The sequence below is a fragment of the Pollachius pollachius genome (genome assembly GCF_949987615.1).
Source record: "Pollachius pollachius genome assembly, chromosome: 1".
Classification (NCBI taxonomy): domain Eukaryota; kingdom Metazoa; phylum Chordata; class Actinopteri; order Gadiformes; family Gadidae; genus Pollachius; species Pollachius pollachius.
The window spans coordinates 40,153,940-40,174,743 of record NC_136934.1 but is presented as its reverse complement, the minus strand read 5'-3'; the positions used below and the strand labels follow the sequence as shown (position 1 = coordinate 40,174,743).

General features: G+C 40.8%; 1 protein-coding gene across 1 annotated transcript; it reads left to right on the top strand.

Moving 5' to 3' along the window:
• Nucleotides 1–3,124: 3,124 nt before the first annotated feature.
• mchr2 (melanin concentrating hormone receptor 2) lies at nt 3,125–10,596 on the top strand (the record flags this gene model as incomplete). The annotated part of the gene is made up of 5 exons (XM_079754667.1): nt 3,125–3,318; nt 6,254–6,463; nt 7,982–8,176; nt 8,869–8,988; nt 10,266–10,596. The coding sequence occupies 5 exons, from the start codon at nt 3,125–3,127 to the stop codon at nt 10,594–10,596; spliced, it is 1,050 nt and encodes a 349-aa protein (XP_079610793.1).
• Between the last annotated feature and the right edge of the window lie 10,208 nt (nt 10,597–20,804).

The following is a 20,804-nucleotide window of genomic DNA, read 5'->3' as shown; positions in this document are numbered from 1 at the left end:
AAAGGTAAAAAAAAAGAAATTCCATGATTACCAGCAGTGATTCGTTTAATGCTTTTTCCTTTTGGTGCGCTGTAACGTTATTCTCTGCGGTCCCAGTACACAGATATGATGGAATAATATTGTTGACTTGAATGGTGCAACTTGGGCAGTATATATCAAAAGAGAGCTTCTCTTGGAGGCTGTGGTGTACCTGAAATGCATGCTATTACATATTATTTCTGAAATTGCATCGGTAGAATCTTAATATTGACAGGACACATTCATTCATAATGTCAATAAACCTTTTTTGAACTGTCAACCATAAAATCCTTTAATATAGTGAAATAAACATTTCAAAAGATATTTCTGCTTCATCACAGTGTGGTTTTTCATCTGTCCCACATGAAAGCTCCTGTGGGAAGGCTTGTTCTTTAACAAAAGTTTGTTTGTGTGTAATTGGTTTTCTGTGTCCTATACTTTTGGTTGGGTTCATTTAATCGGCTGGGGCCGAAGCTAGTTTGTGTTTCCTATCACTTTGATGATGCTATAAGACCTAACCAGCACATCGTCAGTCATTGACTACAGCATGAGATAATGAGTTTGGTGCATTGACATTTAAATTATATTTTGTGGCAAAATCTTTCTACATCTATGGCAAAAATGTGCACACTTGAGACAAGTTGTTATGACCTCCCATAAAATACTTCAAAAGATTCTTCAATCCACAAGACCCTTCAATCAGGTCATATTGATTATAAGTCGATACCCGGTTGTCTCCCCTCACGTGTGTTGACCTCAAGTTCAGGGAAGGGTTTGGAGACAAACTCAAGTCCTCTTTAATTGCTTCCTTATTTCCACCTTTCTATATGTTTAGGCATAGCACTTTGTGGGCTGCTTAATGTTTGCTTTGAATCATGGTATTGCTTCTATCGTGGCCAAGGCCCCGTTGAAAAAGAAACCTCAATGGGACTGACTCACTGAGATTAGGTTTGTTAATAAAAGATGGGGACAGAAATTTGAGTCGGAAATCCTTTTTGAATTGAACACTTTGAATTGAGTTGGATATGACCAAACGATGCCAAATCTGAGAACATTATCATTCATGCGTCTCTTTTTGACACAACAATGGCTTGTTCTGAGGGTGTGTCACATAAAGCTCTGCACAATTGATGTCTTTACACGTCCTTAGAAAAGTAATCTCTATCCCCTCTTAATCGAACTGAGGGATTAGAAATGAATTGATCGTTTATAGTTCGGACATTCTGGTACTCAAGCCATTGAGATGCTTATCTCAGGATAGAGTCCGATCTGACCCCGTAAGAAACGGATTGCAGTGTTTGGTGATGGCTGGTTTAACCTGTGCACTCTTATTACTTAATGTGCAAAAGGTGTTCAACCTCACCCAGCCCAGAGTCCAATCAGACTCGCCCAGGTGAGGCTGCTAAAACCAGCCATCGCGAATGCCCCTGTATGGCAATTGTAAAGATTATGGTAAAAGTTGCTTCTACCATTCCTGTCCACTCCAAAGATAAATGATCGTGGTCTTCTCGTAATTTCCGTATCAGGCTACATACATTTCCGGTTGGAGCACGATAAAGCGTTATGAGGTGCCCTCTATGCCACTCACACATAACAGTGACCCAAAAGATGCCCTTTTCAGTAGATACATGTAGTGCAGTGCTGTAAAGTGTGTCCCTACATGCAAGCTCTGCCAATGGAGAGAAAAAGATCCCAATATAGTAAAGGAGCAGCAGTTCACTAAAGTCCCCCCCCAAAAAAAAGAATATATATATGGGAGGGTGAGGTAAGATTAACCGATTTTTACTCACGTTGTCCTCAATGAAAACATCTACCCATCTACCTACCATATTTCAGGATGTCCCGTGTCAATCAAAATGATAACACTGCATATAGTAAGTAAGTAAGTAAGTAAGTAAGTAAGTAACATTTATTTATAAGGCATTTAAACATCTAAATATAGTTTTCACTGGCCAAAGTGCCATACATGGTGCAAAAAGGCATATTAAAGAACCCAGACACTTTTATATACCTACAGTTTAGACACACATTAAAGTTGATTTACAAAAGGACAGTACATGAAAACAGGTAAATAACATGTCATTGAAGGGGAGGAAAGGCCAGGGAGAAAAGGTGTGTTTTGAGCCTAGATTTAAAACTGGTGACCGAAGGAGCATCTCTGATGGAAGGCGGCAGTTTGTTCCAAAGGCCATATATGACATAGGTCTGGGAACATATGACTTCTCAAAAAAACAGTGGTGTTGTGGCTCAACTTGCCCCAGTTTAGGGGTAAATTGAGCCATCTGGGGGTAAATTGAACAATCTCCTTTTTGAAGTTGAATGCATTTTCCTTTTCCATATAGTCTTATACAGAAGTATATATTCTAAAGTAACCTTAAGCAATATAAAACCTGTCAATATTTCTGTATTGCGCAACTTCACTGATGGTTTTCACCCTTGACCTCATTGGCTCCTCTCTCCATCTCCTTTCTCTCTCTATCTTGGCATGATAGCTTTTCTACAATGTTTAAAATAGGAAAAAACAAATCAGTTGTGTAATCCTACATTGTAATATAATTTATACTTTAGAGACTTAACTTAACTTCAGTGCATCATGGTTGTAAGTTGAATGACTAACTCAATTAACCCCACAGCATGTGGCTCACTTTGTCCCAAAGCAAAAATTTTGGAAAAACTGAAATTCAAATATTATTAAAATAAATTTGCTTTGACACAGCAGTCATTATACCTGATATGTTAAACACTTACTTTAACAAGCAAAAAACAGTTAATTGTAAAAAAAAAAAAAAACATGCTTGCAACTTCCAACCCCCACCTTCTCAATTATTATAATACTAATTGGCGTATGGCTTGATGCCAAATAGTCAACTGATTCCGCGTAAGCTTGGTTGATATCAACTTAAGCGGTCCAAACGTGTCTTTTTCTGGTGCGTAATAAACCTTGGAGTCGCCAGTGACGTGCGCGTCATTGCTGCAGGTGCGCTGGTGAGCGGAATAGGTTAACAGTAACGGTACAGCAACTCGATTTGAAGATGGATGTCATACACAATATTTTACAAATAGTTGCGTTATGATCGATGTGTTTAAACACTAACTTCGTGCCACAATGAACGATACGATAAGCACCTTTTCGAACCGCTCGTCTCAGCACCACAATCAGTCTTGGAGCCAAAACAGGAACATTTCGAACTCGTTCAATTTCGTCTATTTTACGGAGACCACCATCCTACCCTCTTTGATCGGTTTCCTGTGTACTACTGGGCTTATTGGCAACGTGCTCGTCTTAGTGACCATTCTTAGGTAAGTTCCCAAGTTATTGATATAGTTTATATGAATGTCATTTTGATATTTACTTCGGGATATAAGGGATCATCAAACGAGCAAATTAACAACATAACATCAAATCTTCACCTGGCATAAGACAGACTACTGCTTTTCTTTTATTAAGTTGGAAATATGTAATGGAATGTGATGGAATAATCATTAATTTCTGCGTGTCATGTGTCGGCAAAGCTTCACACATGCAAGGATTTTTAATAAACATGCAATCATAAGCAGCCTTATTCATAAAGATATATATGATATATGGAGTGTGTGTGTGTGTGTGTGTGTGTGTGTGTGTGTGCGTGTGTGTGTGCGTATACATACAAACACATACATAGCTTACACGCATAAACATATAGCCCGACAGCTACTCCTACACTACAGATACACTACATGCAGCTACACATATACCACACACAGCACAATGGTTATTAAAGCTGCTTTTTTTTTTTTTTTTTCAATTACTGTGAATATCATACTGAGATGTTAAGCCTCCTTCTTTAAAGTCATGGACATTTCATATGTTTTGAATGCTTGGCTCTATTGTAAGTGCATGTTGGAGAGAAATTATACTTATTCACACTCATTATTATTAAGTAGTAGGCATAGATTTCTCACTCTGCAGTTAGATAAGAGATGGCTGTCCACACAATGTTTCTGGTTGGCTGCCTCATCCGGGGGCCCTAACCTATACACACTCGGTATTCACATATAGGAGACTGTGTACGGTGATCAAAGGAGAATGTTACAGCAACTTTAAAGGCTAGAGGCTAGAGGATTTCACACTTCACGGTGCAAAGCTACACTATTAATTAATGCCAGCCGAAGCCGTCATCAGGATGGCTGACTTAGGATCAGGGGCCCATCATATACGTTAGCACTTTCAAAATGAGGCTTATGGCAAATACTGGGAAACAAACTGTTTCCGTGCTCTGTGTTGATCTTCTCACATGTCAGCACTTTGAGTCACAGACACAGACTTCTGTGAGGCTGGAGTCTAATGGGAATAATGACAAAGATAATGTAAAAAAAACACTAACTTGAAAACAAGTCTTTCGACACACATCAAGAAGCACACATATCGTGTTTATCAGTTTAACTATGAAAGCAGAAAAGGCCAACAATACATCAGCCTGCCTCACATTGCCAGAGCAATTAGCAAATGTAGATTGGTCTGGAACCTCTCAGGAAATTTCTAATCCCCAAGGGGTGTAATCAATGTGCACAGAAAAGAAATGTGCCTGGACGTGATTGAATAGACCAAATACCAATACCAATCAAGGCAATGGAACGCATGAAACTTCAGAAGCAGCCATCTTGGTTGTTTATGAAAATGCCTCAATGGCGCTCATAGGGCTCTCCTCCAGTAGCAATCCAACCTACCCCCTTTTAATTAACCGGTTGTGATTAGCTCGACCCAGGCAAGGTCTGCTAGAAATCATCTGCAGAATTAACCTAGATTGCTGTTGTAAAAAAGGATGCAAATCATCTGGGTAGAACGCTGTCTTCCTTCACACAGGCTTCACTGCCGCCTGTGATTTGATTGCATAGCTGCAGTGGCTGCTTGTTCACATTCCTGTCATTCCGAGTCATAATGTATTTAATGTCCTCAAAAGCAGCACTTTTGACAGAGCTTCTGCAGCCGTCCTGTTGATTTTTCTAACCGTTGTCTCTACGAAATGGGCTTGTGGTGCATCACTCAGGCTTGGTGCCACAGGGGCTTGAAGACCACACATTAAGGTGGTACATCACAGCTGTAATGTTTGAAGAGGAGGATCCAACATTGGAAACATCAGCTATTAATGCCCCCCCCCACACACATACATCTCTTCACTTACTGCGTCTTCTGAATGGCAGTAAGTGGTTAGTGTGGAAAGGTTGTTGTAGAAAATGCTGCCTATTAACCCCTGCCTGGACCTTTTAATTATAGAATCCAAAGACATCATCATAATGAGCTTTGGATTAATAGCATCTACTAAGTAGATGCTTACAAACCGACAGAACAAGGAATGTCTATCTTTAATCAGCCTGTGAGGGAATTCCCTTAAGGCTGTTTTGTTTGATATTTTCTACATTCATACATACAACACATTTTGGTGGTCCCTTGAAGGGCTTGAATTCTCAATGCTTAAATGCTGCGGTGACAAAGCCAAGCTGTGGTCTCAGGGATAAGTCATCCAGGGTTTAATCACTTACCTCAGCTCAAATTAAGTTACCACACTGTCTCAACCTTCTGCACAGCAAACAGAAAAATAAATAACATTATAGAAACATATTCAGAAATGCTACAAATGGTGAAACAAGAGAGCCATGGTATAGGCTTTTCTCCTTGTGTATCTATAAATCAAGGCCCATCCTCCGGAATAGTAAACAGGCAGCATGGCCATTATACTCCTCGTGAAAGGATGGCTGATCTCCAAAAGAGCTGGGCAGGGGACAGACTAGAGAGCAGCAAAAGTGTTTGCCTGTTTTTGATCCTACCTGGGGAATTATTCTGAGAGTGCAGCCACAATGTGTTTCTGTTGGAGTTGGTGCCCCAAATGTCTTCCATGATACATTTAATACCTTCCAGCTCAGACAACATGCATACAAGGATATGATCCGCGGTCTTTCCAAGAGTTAGTTAAATAGCTGACATCAAGACGTATATAAACATACTTTTTGTCAAGAAAACGTGTAGTGGCTACACCCCTCTATGTGATAGGTGACGGTTATTTAACGTGTTTAAATCCTGCTGCCCAAACTTTAAAATCAAACAATGCATAATGTAACCATTAGTCCGTTGACTATTATCCCTTGTTTACTAACCATGACAAGAAGATTAAGGAAAAGTCAGAGTTTAGAGAGTAAAATTCAAACATGAATCATCCAAGGGGCATGGAACCGCCCAATGTTTTGTTGCGGTGGGCAGGGCGGTGAAGAAGACAGTCCCGGACGTGTACATCTGTAACCTGGCGGTGGCCGACGTGGTCCATGTGACCGTCATGCCCTTCCTCATCCACCAGTGGGCGCGCGGTGGCCATTGGGTGTTTGGCAGTACGCTGTGCCGCGTCATCACCTCCCTGGACAACTGCAACCAGGTGGCGTGTGCGGCGGTGATGACCGCTGTCAGTGTGGACAGGTGAGTCCTGCAGTGTCACTTCCGGTGCTGTGGATATGTTTTAAGCGCTACCGTTTGTTTGAAATGCCGTAGCCATCTCATCTGTAAGCTTTTAACGTGAAAGAAGTATAAAGAGAATGAAGAGAATATCTAGTACGGGTTGACGGCCCCTAACTCTGTAAGACCCTATTTCGATTTCGCAAAAAAAATTCTCAATAGCAGAGAAACTCTTTTCTGTTCTTTCTCTTCAGAACTCCTAAATCTTACCATGCAGAACCTTTAAAGGAGCAAAAGTATAAAGTGGAAGCAGGCTAAGACACAGTCTTTGACCTCATTATATATTAACTTTTCTTCCTTAGAGACTCAACTGCCTTGATTTAAGATTCTGAGCAAAAAATTTACTTTCAAGCAAAAGCCCAAAGAAACTCCAGCGCCACATGGACTGCAAGGGAGTTTTGTTTTGGAGTCCTCCTTGATCCTCCAGGTGCAGATTGTGTATGTTTTAGGACGGGGATTCCTTGTAGTTCTGATGTCACTCATATGGACAATCATCTTTTTAAATAATAAGATAAGATAAGATAGAACTTTAGAGCCCAAAGCCTCTAAAGCTACTGGAGAGGGTGGGGGCTAATAAAAGGTTCAGGCTAACCATCACCATCTGTATCTGCATTAACATGAACCTCAGCATAAATCCCCACACTGACAGTTTACAAGACCAGTAAACGGCTTAACTTGTGTGTGGGGGACCACAATATTTATTTTATCTATGCTGCACCATGTGGAATAGAGTCAGACTCGATGACATGTGTAGCAGCCACATGCATTTCCTTTGGGATTAGGAATTTAGTTTATGTCTCAATCTTATCGTGTTATGGAACTGTTGTAATGTTGTAAATACTGTTGTTACACTGGTGCAGCAAATACTGGTGCTGCAGTTACAGAGGTTAAAATTGACAACAGAAAACCTCTAAACACACAAGTTCCTTGGAAACCTTTTTTAATGGCCTGCTTTAGATAATAAGGTAAACTTTATAAAATATAGGGTGTGTGTGTGTGCATGTCTCAGTAACAATCTGAGTTTATAGTACTTTCATTTGGTGTGAGCCATGTAAAGATGAGTTTTGGTCAAACCCTGTAATAGATAACGAGTTACGTGAAATCTGCAACATGTGGTTTAGCACATTGGTAGTTATGGTTTACAAATGGTATAGGAAAGCTGACATCCTTAGTTCTTTCAAAGTACATCTGAGCTCTGAAGTACATACTCACATCAATTTTGATAATTTATTTGTCAGACAAATCATCGGATTTAAGAATTTAAGAATAGTACTGACTGATTTTGATGATTTCAATAGAAATAAACTCTAAGAAGAATCCCTATTCTAACTTGTTCCCCTTTTAGGCTTGCTTAAGTGAGTCTTTGCTCACCATTAAATGACTCCCTTTGTTGTCAGGCAGGTGTCAGGCATAGGCATATATTAAGCCTTAATCTTCCCTTGTGAGTCATTGTTATTCTATGTCTTATTTTTCTTCTCTGAGGTACTGTGCCGTTGTCCATCCGTTTCGCCTGCTGGCTTTGAGGACCAAATCCAAGACCATGGGTCTCAACCTGCTGGTGTGGGGGGTCTCCCTGCTGCTGGTGGTGCCGGTCTGGCTCCACTCCAAGGTCATCCGCTTCCCTGATGGCCTGGAGAGCTGCAGCATTAACCTGGTCTCCCCCAGCGCTGTCCTCTGGTGAGATCAGGGAATCCTCTCTCCCACACGTTCCCCTCTCCCAACATTTCATGTGTGACGGGGTGCTTGGATTGGGATTCGATATTGATCGTTGGGGGTCACGATTCGATTCAAAAGTCGATTCTATATTCAAAATAGATTCTCGAGTCAGTACATAAGGGTGCTGATTCCCGGATCTTCTCCAGTCCCCTGCATCCCAGTCCCTGTCCCCCCCGAATACTAAGCACATGCGTGTGGGTGTGTGGGAGTGAGTTAAAGCAAGTGCTTGTCTCCTAGTGTACCTTGTTTTCTGACACCCCTGGATGGTGCCTATAAGTGAAAGGCAAAGGAGAGACGAAGGCACATTAAATGATTGCAATTAGTGATGTTAGGTAATTAAACACTTTCACACTTATGTCCCTCATAAGCATAGGAGAGCCAAAGATTATGTCTCTCCTCTATCACAACACCCAGCCAGTGTGCTGCTCAGAATCCTTACTTTATAAAATGTATATATACATATATAAAATGTAAGTCAACTTGAAATGGATTTCTCACAGCGCATTTCACGCACCAATTTCTTTTAGCTATATGCTCAATTTGTACATTGGGCAATGACAATATGGCAATGACTCTGTAGAGTTTATAATCTGTCTCTCTCTGTATCTCTTTCTCTCTTTATCGCTGCCTCTCTGTCTCTCTCTACTGCACAGGTACACTTTATATCAGACCATTACGTCGTTCTTTCTGCCTCTGCCCCTCATTCTGACCTGCTACATCCTCATCGTGGTTCACACCTGGAGGATGTACATGAAGAACAAGCAGGCCCAGCGGTGAGCCAGCCTCAGCTCTTTACAGGCGTGTATCCATGACATGATGAAAGCCCTAGCCTGTTGAAAGTGAGATTGCTGCTGCTGCACCACCTTCCAAGTGGGCATGGTCGACACATTTTCCTTTGAAAGTTGTAAGATAAAGCAATACACCCACATTCTAGCTAGATAAAGTGTTCATTACATCAAATCATTCATGTGGATTTTTTTGTGATTCAGACCTGTTCATTCATGAATTCGCCTTTCAAATATGAATGTTGGCTTGTGGTCCTAGCAAGGTAATTGCTTGTATTCATATGGAAGTAAATCTGTGCCATCGGATTTTGTAAATAAAAAGCGTTGGGTGTTAAAAAAACAAGATAAGATCCCCCCCCCCCCCTCACCTTGATATTAAATGTGCTTAATAAAGACATTTTATTTGATTATCATTTAACAGACCGATACAATGGATAGGGCGTTTAGTAAGGTCCACCACCGTAGCTTCTCTCCCCATAGAAAGCTACAGTCAGTGTTCAATGATGTCGATTTACCTTTCAGCATCTCCTATTATAGGCTACTGTGTAAAATGCTGTTGAGGATTAATGTTTGTATCAAGAAAGAAAGAACCAGCGAGTGATGCTCTTATTCCCGCTGTCCTTGCTTGACCGCGATCTAGCGATCTAGATCTAGGATCGATTGCTCTTCCTTGGGTCCCTGGATGTTAAGGCTGAATTTCATACATTGAATTTTGCAGGTGACTTTGGCATGTTGAATTTTGGGACGTTGAAAATATTTAAGTTGAATTTTTTAACGTTGAATTTTTTAACCTTGAAAAATAAAGGTGAAAATGTTTTGTTGAAAATTTAAAGAGTTATATTATGAGGCAAAATATCCAGATACGTTTTTTCAATGCATAAATATTCAGTGCTTAGAATTCAATGGCTTTTTATTTTTCGAATTCCAATGGCACAGATTTAGTTCCATATATAATCAGGTAATCCTTAGCATGTAGAAGTTCGAGAACCGCCCTGGTCTGACCCTAGACAAATCCTGGTCATTTAATTTTAAAATGTTTGTCTTTTTTCAAGCCAAAGTAATCCCCTGTTTCAGTACAAAACTAGAAACACCTAGGAGATTGAATTGACCCATTGAGTCATAGGATCAGGGGCGTTGTCCAAACACACGTCACACTCACTCTAGCTCGGGCACGCTCTCTCATATATATTTAACAGGAAATAGCCGCAGACCACATAAATTCACTGAGAATCGTACCTGTTGTAACAACTTTATACATTTTACAGCTACAGCACCAACCTGCCCCGCGCCCGGGCCATCCGCCTGACCAAGATGGTGCTGGTTCTGGTGGGGGTGTTCCTGCTGAGCGTGGGGCCCTACCACATCCTGCAGCTGGTCAACCTGACGGTGCGGAGGCCCTCGCTGGCCTACCACACCTGCTACTACCTGTCCGTGTGTCTGAGTTATGCCGCCAGCAGCATCAACCCCTTCATCTACATCCTGCTTAGCGGACACTTCCGGCGCCGGCTGACCGGACCCCGCATCCCCGGTGGACGAAGCGCCGCCGAGAGAGAGCGCACACCACACGCACACACACCGCACTCAAGCTACGCGTAAAAGCCAGCCCCCCCCCCCCCCCCCCGTTTGAGCTAGACCCAGCCCCCCCCTGTTTGAGCTAGACCCCGCCTTTCACGCCAATATTGTATCCTATGTTTTTAAGCCTTTGTGCATTTCAGTCAAGTTTGGATCAGGACCCATCTATAGCAGTACTATGCAACCCACTGCATATGTATATATATATATATATATATATATATATATATATATATACAATTGAACTTTTATGTGGAGGTTAATTTGGCTTTTTAACTTTAACAGATAGTAAAGACATAACGAATAGTCTACTTATTTTCCTATGTAAATAGTTTTTAGTTACAACTTTTCAAATGTGCTACTCGGTACCATGCAAGACTGATATTATTTGTTGAATGTATCTCATGGTGTTATGGGGCCCCCTGGAGTCAAATTGTAAACATTGCTAGAAATGCATTTCATGCGAGATGAAAAAGTGTTACAGCGCTTATAAATACGTGTATTATGAATCATTCTGAATTATTTATAATTCAATTTATCATTATTTATCATTCATCAAATTGCTTTTGTTGATACTTGAACTTTTCTCCTGCAGATGAATGAAGCTGACCCAGAAAATCTCTGAAGAATAAAATAATCCAATCAGCGGGTCAATCGCGTCATCGATTTTTTTTTTCTCCTGGTAACCAAGCACCCGTCTAGACTGGCTGCTGGCCAGTGTTTCTCTGGTTAGCTGTGGCCGAACGGCTGGTTGACTCTGGCTGGTCGGATCTCATCTTCTCTCAAGGGCAGTGGCCCAGAGCAAATCATGTGATCAATATCAAGGCAGCCAGCCAGACCAGACATGTTGTGGATGCTAACCCCCCCCCCCCCCCCCCCCACACACACACACACACACACACACACACACACACACACACACACTCTCTCTCAGTGATCAATAAGTCTCAATGTCAACACGATGCTGCGGTGACATCGGGGTTTTCAGGTGTCCGTAAATCAGGGGTTCATGCACACCCTGCAGCCAATCAGATTCGAGCATTCCCCCAGACCATGGTATAATATTTTTTTTTCCCTTTGTGGGTAGTATCATTTCATGTGATTATTTTGTGTTATTATTATTAGGTATTTACAGAGTACAGAGTAACAGTAAAAGAGTATATTGTTATTATGTTATTATTATTGTATTACTATAATATTTTATTAAATATATTTGGATCAATACTGCCGAATCTTTGTATCAACAACTAACAACAACTAACTAAGTAAAATGCATTTCTTGTAGAAAATGCGGTAAGTAGGCCTTCTGTAGTGCAATTTGAGGTTGAAAATATATAACAATAATATTTCCAACCGATTAACCATCTTTTCGCCAGTGTAACAAGACATAACGTAACCGTTTAAGCTTGACATTGTGTTTCTAAGTTAAATATTGACGTTGTTTAGGCTCTGGAACAACAAAAGCTGTGATCCGCTCTAGCCCAAGCTAGAGCGTGTGAAGTTTGACGTCATCATGCTCTAGAATTGCGGAAGTCCAACTGAAAATATACGAAGCAATTATAAAATTAAACTGATTCTGAAAAAAATAGAAATAATGACGAGATTCTGTTTAGATATAATTGAAGATACAAGTGTGTTAAAATTTGAAGAGAATGTAATGGATAAAAATGTAACAAGTTGCAATGTCCGAAGTAGTTGAAGTGTCAGAGAATGAATTCTATTTAATATATATATATATATATATATATATATATATATATATATATATATATATATATATATATATATATATATATATTTTATTGTATTTTTTTTTTTTAAAGTAGAATATCTTAAAAATGACAAAACAAGACCCTGTGATTCCAAGCAAATCGCTAAACTTTGAATTTAGTCTCTAGGTGAACATTTTTGGAAGGAGTAGAGTCCCAAAATTTGCAGAGAATAAGAAAGAAAGATAGAGTAAAACCTAAGAAGAACAATAGTTGAGCGCTGCTTGCAGCACTCACCTAGCCTGGCTCCGCCCGCCTAAGTACTTCCGCTTAATGAAATGAAAAAAAAAAAGTACGAGAGTCTGGTAGGACCAGGCTAGCGCTCACCTAACTATTGGCCAATTAGTGGACTCTGATGAATGTCTACTTTCAGAGCTTTGTTGGACCCTGCTGTTCAAGTGTGGAATTACACCAAGACACGGCGGCCCCCTCTGATGGCGTCACGCCATTTAGGACAACCAGGCAAGTTGTTTTCGCGTGATACATCAAGCTGAAATAGTTTTTCTACAGGATTTAGACGAGTTCATTAAATAGACCAACCAGACAATATTTAGATATAGACATGTATATTATTTTTGTTGCAGCCTGCACAAGGTCCATAATTGCTTTGATTTGTTTTGATTTGGTAGACCTAGGCTATATCATTTTTGATATGGCCACCATGAAGCAGATAGGAAGATCTTCCTGACAACTGTGAGTTGAACAGTCTTGTTTTGAGAAGGAAATTGCATTAGAATTAAAGCCACAATAGTATCCTTGTTCGACAAAATCACTTTTTACAGGATGACTTTGATGGTCTTCCTCTTATGACCTCCCCCGCCCAGCACTGGTGCTGCATAGACCTCGGCCTACCTCAACAATATCGTAGGTAGGGAGTCGATTAAACAAACCAGGTTTGTACCAAAGTGCTGCAAATATACAGATTGCATCGGACAAATACAGAAATCACATTAAGTACACCAACAAAGAAAACTTTTTGGGTTTGACAACTTTTTCTTTAATTAGATGCGGCTTCGCGCCCTGCGTGGGATTCAGCGCTAAACAATTAAAAAAATAAATTAAAGCAATGGATAAAGTGCCATAAGCAAGCATATCAAAATAAGTTGGAAAACGAAAAGTTAATTTAGATTCTGTCTGTATGGGCCCTGAGGACCTTGACGAACAATGACCCCTATTAGCCCCAACCTTTGGTCTCCCCAATCCTGACTCGCACTCTCACTGAGGGATGGACAGCTGTACCCAAACATCGTTGTGACCTATTTGTTTACATTCGCTTTTCCATATGTCTTGGGAGATCACCTTCACATCTCTCGCCATCTCCTTCATATAAAATACATCCCCACAGGAGAGTTTGCCGGAATCCTTTGTGAACAGTAGATGGCGCTGTCTGAGAGGCCTCGAAAGCCTACAAGCTCGGTGAGCGGGAGACTGGTAAACCGAACGGTTGGTCAGCTGGTACGTAAATATCTATTTTATATATAATATCCATACAGTTTATTAGCAGAAAATACATTTCCACATTTAGCAATTATCTTTATAGGCAGATGCAGAAGTGAGTAATAGTCCCTTTCTACAAAAATGTTTTTTTTTTAATAATAGCCTAATAACAACAATAATAACAGTCCTCTAACATCTATGTTGATCAATAAATATTGACAATTTCAAAAGTGGAAGATCCAATATGGCAGTTCTATTTGTTAATGCTTTGAAAGAGAGCGAGCCTATATGGAAACCTTGACCCATTAAGGGTCGAGGTCATCTATGGCCAAATCAGGGGTGTTTATCCCATTGTGGTCTGTGTTGACCAGACCAACAATTGTGAGGTTCTTAAATCCTGTAGGATGGGCTCTAAACCATGTCTTCACCGAGAAGTAACAATACCCTTAAATTTTGAGGTGTGGTTATTTCACACTTATTAAGCCTTCTCCTAATAAGTGCCTGGTGACTACAAGTAAATAGAATAAGGACTACAGTGAATGGCCAACGCCAGTATGATGATTGAATATCATTTAGTGGAGATATACAGACACAGATTATTAGGTGTTAAATTCCATTTTAGCTAATTTATCCCATTTTGAGTAATTTGCTGCGTGTTTGTGTGTTTGTGTGTGTGTGTGTGTGTGTGTGTTTGTGTGTGTGTCTGTGTGTGTGTGTGTTTGCATCCATCCATCCAGTGAGAGAACTGAACTTGAACTGAATAACCTCTATTATTTAGTGATGGTGAACTGGCTACGAGTCTCTGGACAGTTTTTTTCTTTTTTTTCCTCACCCTGCTCACAGCCTGCACCCCAGACGGGTGTTTTGAGCGGTGCTGTGACTAATCGACTAAGACGTCGGACTAGGGGAGGACCACATTCAGCACAGGTTGCAGCCCGCGAGGCTGAGCCGGGTGCAGGTTTTGCGACAGCCTGTTGTTTTGCGGGCGGGTACCACGCGCCGATACCAAGCACGAGCGTGTGAACGTCCTGACAACTTTTTCTTTAATTAGATGCGGCTTCGCGCCCTGCGTGGGATTCAGCGCTAAAATGCTAGGTGACACGTGTGAACACGACCCAAATTCTTATTTAATTAATGTCGCTACAAGGGTAGCAGGCTGACAACAGCCCCCCGGTCCCCCCCCCCCCCCGTCATCAAGTGAAAACCTGACTATATTTATTTGCTCATGAAGGCCTATAGTCCATTTCGAGGGAACACGCGGGCAACATTGGAGGCTAGCATGTTGATTAGCACGCAGGTCTAAGGCCAATCGCCTGCCATAAAGCCGTTTGTTAATTATATATTATGTAGAACTATTGTTTTTCTCAAGAGATTATTTGTATTAGCATGTTATCCAGAGCCAGCACGTGTCAGCCCTGGTTCCCTCCCGCCTCCTGAATAGCTTCACATGCAAGCCGTGCCCGTGCTCATTATTCGGTTGCCAGCTCCAGATGGATCAACACATGCTGAAAATATGACAAGTAAGACATTTACATTTGACCTCAATACATCACTTCTGCTCCACCATGCAAACACGTCCTGTCCTTCAGATAATTTTGGCAATGCTGGATTGGATAATTCCTGTTATTTCGTAAAATAATTCACCGAGATACATAGTCAATTGTATTTCCTTTTTGAAACTTGCAAAGGATTTACAAACAATTGAGAATTAAGTAGGGCTAACGGTTAATTACACATTTCTAACTGCAATATCTGTTAAATTAAGAAAGAAAATAATTAAAGATAAGCCTCATTTGAGATCAATAGACAATTGAATACCGGTTTCCAGAATAACCTTCTATTAAAATGTTTATGAAATGATTGTTCTAATTATATCATTTCTTTCATCCAGCATTTGCGTCTGAGTGCTTCTCAGAGGTATTCAGAACGATTCTCAATGAAATCTATTTAACTACGTAAGGAGAAAAAAAAGGTTCCTGCCCAACACAATTCAAAAGACATGAAACATTACAGAGTGTGGCCTACCTTGAACACATGCACTGTTTCAAACATATTTTTAGAAATGCAGACATAGGATTAGGATTTTTTTCTAATTAGTGGGGTCTGGTATTCCAAAACTTAAGTTATGAAGTACAAGAGGGGCAGAGGATCTCTGTCCCATTAACAGCATTGTGAACACAAGTGACCTCAAAAGCAGTTCTAAAAGAGGCTAGAATCCAAAGCAACAACACTTAAACAGAAGTTATTTACTCGTCCCGTTGTTGTTTTTTCAGGTGCAGGATTCAATGGATTTATTTGGAAGAACGAAAAGATAAAAAACAAGTACTCAAAAACGTTCAACATCATTGTGAAGCATCTTGTTTCATTGCCTTACTTGTGAGACTCTTGTGAGTTAGCATAAGTTCTGTGTCAAACATGGCATCAATAATACATAAATGTATCGTTGAGTGTAATCTGCATTGAAAAGTGCATCAAAATGCTACCAAAAATAATGTTATACTAAGCAAAATGGTTCCAAATAATTCTAGAAAAGTGGGCCTACTACCATGCACATATATGTAAAATACAGAAGGATTGGGTTCTTCAGAAGGACACACAAAAGACCTACCATTGTCTTTTTTTCTAATCGTTCTTCTTTTCTTTGATATCTCTTGAGCTCCCTAGTCATGGTCCACGGTGTTGCTCTATCATGAGCGCATGTGTTTGAAGAAACTCATTATTCAGCATTATGGTCAACCAGAATGTGAATGTAGAGCAGGCAACACACATCATTCATACCCTCAAGACCAGCAAGCAGGCATGGACAATGAGGCATACATACACAGTGCTTCACTGATGTCCCATCTACATGAATGCCTTTCAGGCGCATTAGCATGCTTGCATTTGAAACAATAACCGTTGCTGCTGTTTGCTTGTTCTTCATTAATTCTGTGATTGTCCGCGGCCGATGATTTTCTGCCAAGTATTGTGCACATCAAAGCACGCCCCCCCTCCTCCCCTTCTGTCTCCGCAACCATATCGAGAACCCATTCAATTAACATGCATATTGCTTCTTGAGCTCAGTAAGTTGCCTAATTAATGTAGAGGAGAAATGATAACCTCTTCTGGTCGCATGGGGTTTAGACGCTAGTTTGGGCTTATTTCTTCTCGCCCTCACGCACCTCAGTGCTCGCAAGGGTGCCATGGTCCCCACCATATAGATTGTGTTGTTGGTTGATAATAAAGCGGTGCGTGTGATGTTAAGTTGGCCTCCTGGGCTCTCCAAGCCTCGTTACAGGCCTCGTTTTCTTTGATGTGGTCATGACGGGCGACGTGGCTCTGTGCTCTCATTCACCGACGGCATGCAAATCTGTCCACCGTGTTTTGCCTTGATACCTGCTCAAGGGTCCACCTGTGTTGTAGTTCAGTTTCGCCATACAAAGCCTTAGCCCCTCCCCTTCCTGCTGCCCGCCATGCAACCTAATTCCGAAAACAATAAACATTTGGTCAACAGAGAGACAAATATTGTTTTGATACCTTTTGAGTAGTGCCATATGTTTGTCAATGGAGCAAAGATCATTTTGTAAGACAAGTCACAGTTATTCATGATTCCATAAAGTAGAACATAGTTTTGTGTGAAACCGCACAGTGCACAACATCTCTCGTGTCGCACAATATACCTCACCAAGACCAACATGTTTCTAACCTGATGGGTTTTTCTAGCGACTCCTGGTGCTTTTTTCAGCCGGGAGGTGAAGAGAGAAAGACCTGCTGCTCTTGTGGGTAGCTAGGTGGAGCAAGAAAGTTATGACGCAACTTACGCAACTTTTGAGTTTCTAGTCTTTCTAATTAGGTATTTTCAAAGTCTAATTGTTCAACACTTTCAAATTGATAAACATGTGTTATTCATGCTACAATTCAGACGGGACCAAAACATTATTTTTCGGTCCTATATCATTCGCTACAGGACGTCCGGTTCGGTATGGTCAAAATTAATTATTATTAGGCCCGTTATTTACTGGGTTTATTTTATTATCGCAATTATACAATAATAAAAACAACTACAATTACAGCTTAAAATAGGCACTTACACAAATAAAAGGAAACAATGAATGTTTAACCCCCAAGTTCTAACCCCGCCCATTACGTGCACCATTTTTTGGTGTAAAAACTAAGCTTCCACCCAGAACCTGGAGACGTAGCTTAGCAACTGAAGTAGCAAATGTGATGCAGCCGCAAATATGTCGAACGCAAACGACAAGCCAGGGCTTGAGGACCCTGCAATATCCTTCAGGCCTCCTTGTTTGGAATATTATGTTCTTCCAGTGAACGACAGTGGCAATGGGGAAAAAACAAGGCATTTTTCTACGGACATCGGGAATGTCGCTGGTGTACGAAGAAAAAATCCACTTGAGACACCATCATCCAAACGTGCATGTCACTGATGCTTTGAGAAAATTGAGTGCAAAGCCTTTTCCGTGTTGCACATGAGGAACCTCTCTCTAATTCAGACCACGCAAAAGCAATAACAAACAACATTGTTTTTTTATTACAATGGTTCTGTGACCGTACTCTGTTGTAGAGAACACAGTTTTTTGGGGAAAAGTAATTGTATGATGCTCCCTCTAGTCCGTATTTCAGCTGGAAAGTCATGCCAAAGTAAGTCGCTTTGGATAAAAGCGTCTGTTAAATGCCCTAAATGTAAATGTAAATGTAATGCCAGCCCTTTAAAAACTAGCACAAGCTAGTTAACCATGATTTTTCCGAGGCATGTGCCCTTGCTCCCATCACCGGTAGTGAAGGTGAAATAAAGATACGCGCCTTTATGTGACTTCCTGTGTTCAGGAAGTTAGCCACTGTTGACAAGTTTAAGACTTTGTAATACATGAAACGAAAGGAATGTTTTTGGATGTGGAGCCTGTTTTTTGCTCCTAGCCACTACCTTTTGTCATGCTGACAAGTGAATGGTACACAAAGTTTACATTTATAATAGGCCATTCCATAACGCATAACCTTGGCTTGACTTCTCGGAACTCCAATTGTGTTAAGAAATAATTGAAACCAAATGTGTAAAGAAAAAACGACAATGACCACAGTAAGCCGAATCTTTTCCTTAATCGCTTTTGACTGCATTACCTCAACTATACGGTACAAGCTGTTCTGTTATTCAGGTGAGGTTGTAGCATGGTGAAAACAACAACAAAAAAATCGCTTTGTAATACCAACAGCAAGGTTAGGGTGAGGTTCACTGAGGAGGATTCTGTTCGGCTCAATCTTACACTTTCCATGTCATTTAATTATTTCATACAATTACAAATGAAAACTATTGCAGCCACATCAACATGAACATTGTGATCTAAGCACATGAATAACACAGACAAACATGCAACCCATGCAGGTTATTATGATGCACAGCTGTCGGGCCGGTCATTTAACGTTCCTTGTGGCTGCGGATCAGGTCCTTGACCTCCGGTTGAATGTTCAGGCGTCTTTCTTCTCCACCAAGCACAACTCTCCATGTAAATGCACTTAGGAGAAGTTCATGCCAGGTTATTTGATCTCATACAACATGATGATTGCAGACGGCATAGTTCAAAGCGTTACGTTCATCCTCACACTGCCATTAGTATTCTGGTTGGTTACTAGTAGAAGAGGCTAGCTCATGGTCCATGGTTCTCTCTTGCTTGCTTGTGTGTGTGTGTCTGTGATTCTTTGAGTGCATGTATGTATTGTGTGTGTGTGTGTGTGTGTGTGTGTGTGCGTGCGTGTGTGTATATGCCAGTGCACCATACATGTGTGTTTCCTCTTGCCTGGTGAACACGGGCTGATTGCTCATTATCCATTGTCCTGCACAACAATGGCCTGTAGGCCGGGCCATGCTAGCCCAGCGACCCAGAGCACAATACCTGTAAACAGCAAGCGACAGAATGGAGAACTGGGATGAGGATCACCAGGCTATCTCATCATAACAAAGCCAATGAATAGGAGTGTGGGCTTCCAAAAGAAAAACCCTTTTTCATAGATACACATAAAAGGTGTGAGTGTTGGCTGCATGAAGTGGATAGGAGAGGGAGTAGCAGTGGGAGTATCTGTGGTGGGAGAGAGGACTGGTTCTTATAAATGAGTATAAATGGGTTAAAATGAGTTATTAACAACAGTATATTTGTTTGTGTTTATTTAAGGATCCACATTAGCTGAAAATGCTGTAGTCTAGTTGGCTAGTCTTCCTGTTTTCTTCCACAACACGTAAGACATGAACAACAATCCAGAATTGTAAAAGCAAATTAATGAATTCATTAATATTAAATGTAATTGAAACCACATTAAGACAAGGGTGGATGTGTCAAAGAAAGAACATGATTTGTGTCTTCTTTATTTTTTATTGTTCTTTGGAACCTGTGGCCACATGCATAGAACTCTGGAGTGCAAATTTAGGCTCAGTGAGTTCAGGAGATTTCTCAGATGTTCAAACCAATTTATACAAACCAATGGACCAGCCATTGTGCGCCTGTGAGGGAGCTTAGATTGAATCATTCAGAATTATGTGCGTTTGTTCATTGATACTACAATGGATAGGTAAAAAAGTTGTATGGCCGATAACATTTCGAAAACCTGTTGCCACTGCAAAAATGAATTGGCAGTGTAGAAAACAAATGTAGCGTGGAGTCCGGTAGATAACGCCATACCAAACACCGGCCATCACATGGCTAAGAGTGGACCGGCATATCCCACACCTGTCTGTTATTTCTGTAATGTTGCTGAATTCATGCAAAGGCTAGTGGACATGCGCAATAGAATGACTGCTGGGGAAAACAATGCCTTATGTTACTCTAGCAAAGATACTAGTGAGTACACTGCCTTTTTTTCGAATGTCCTGTTACATGCGCTACAAACTCATATTACGCTGAACTCCAAAACTACGTCCGCAGGGTGTCTAAGGTGCCTAGAATTTCACTTATTCCCAGTTCAGGTTTTTTTATGCCTCCGTAAATCGGTGTGAATCCCGAACATGTATGTTTCAGCTATCTGTGCTGCACCGTGTTCCGA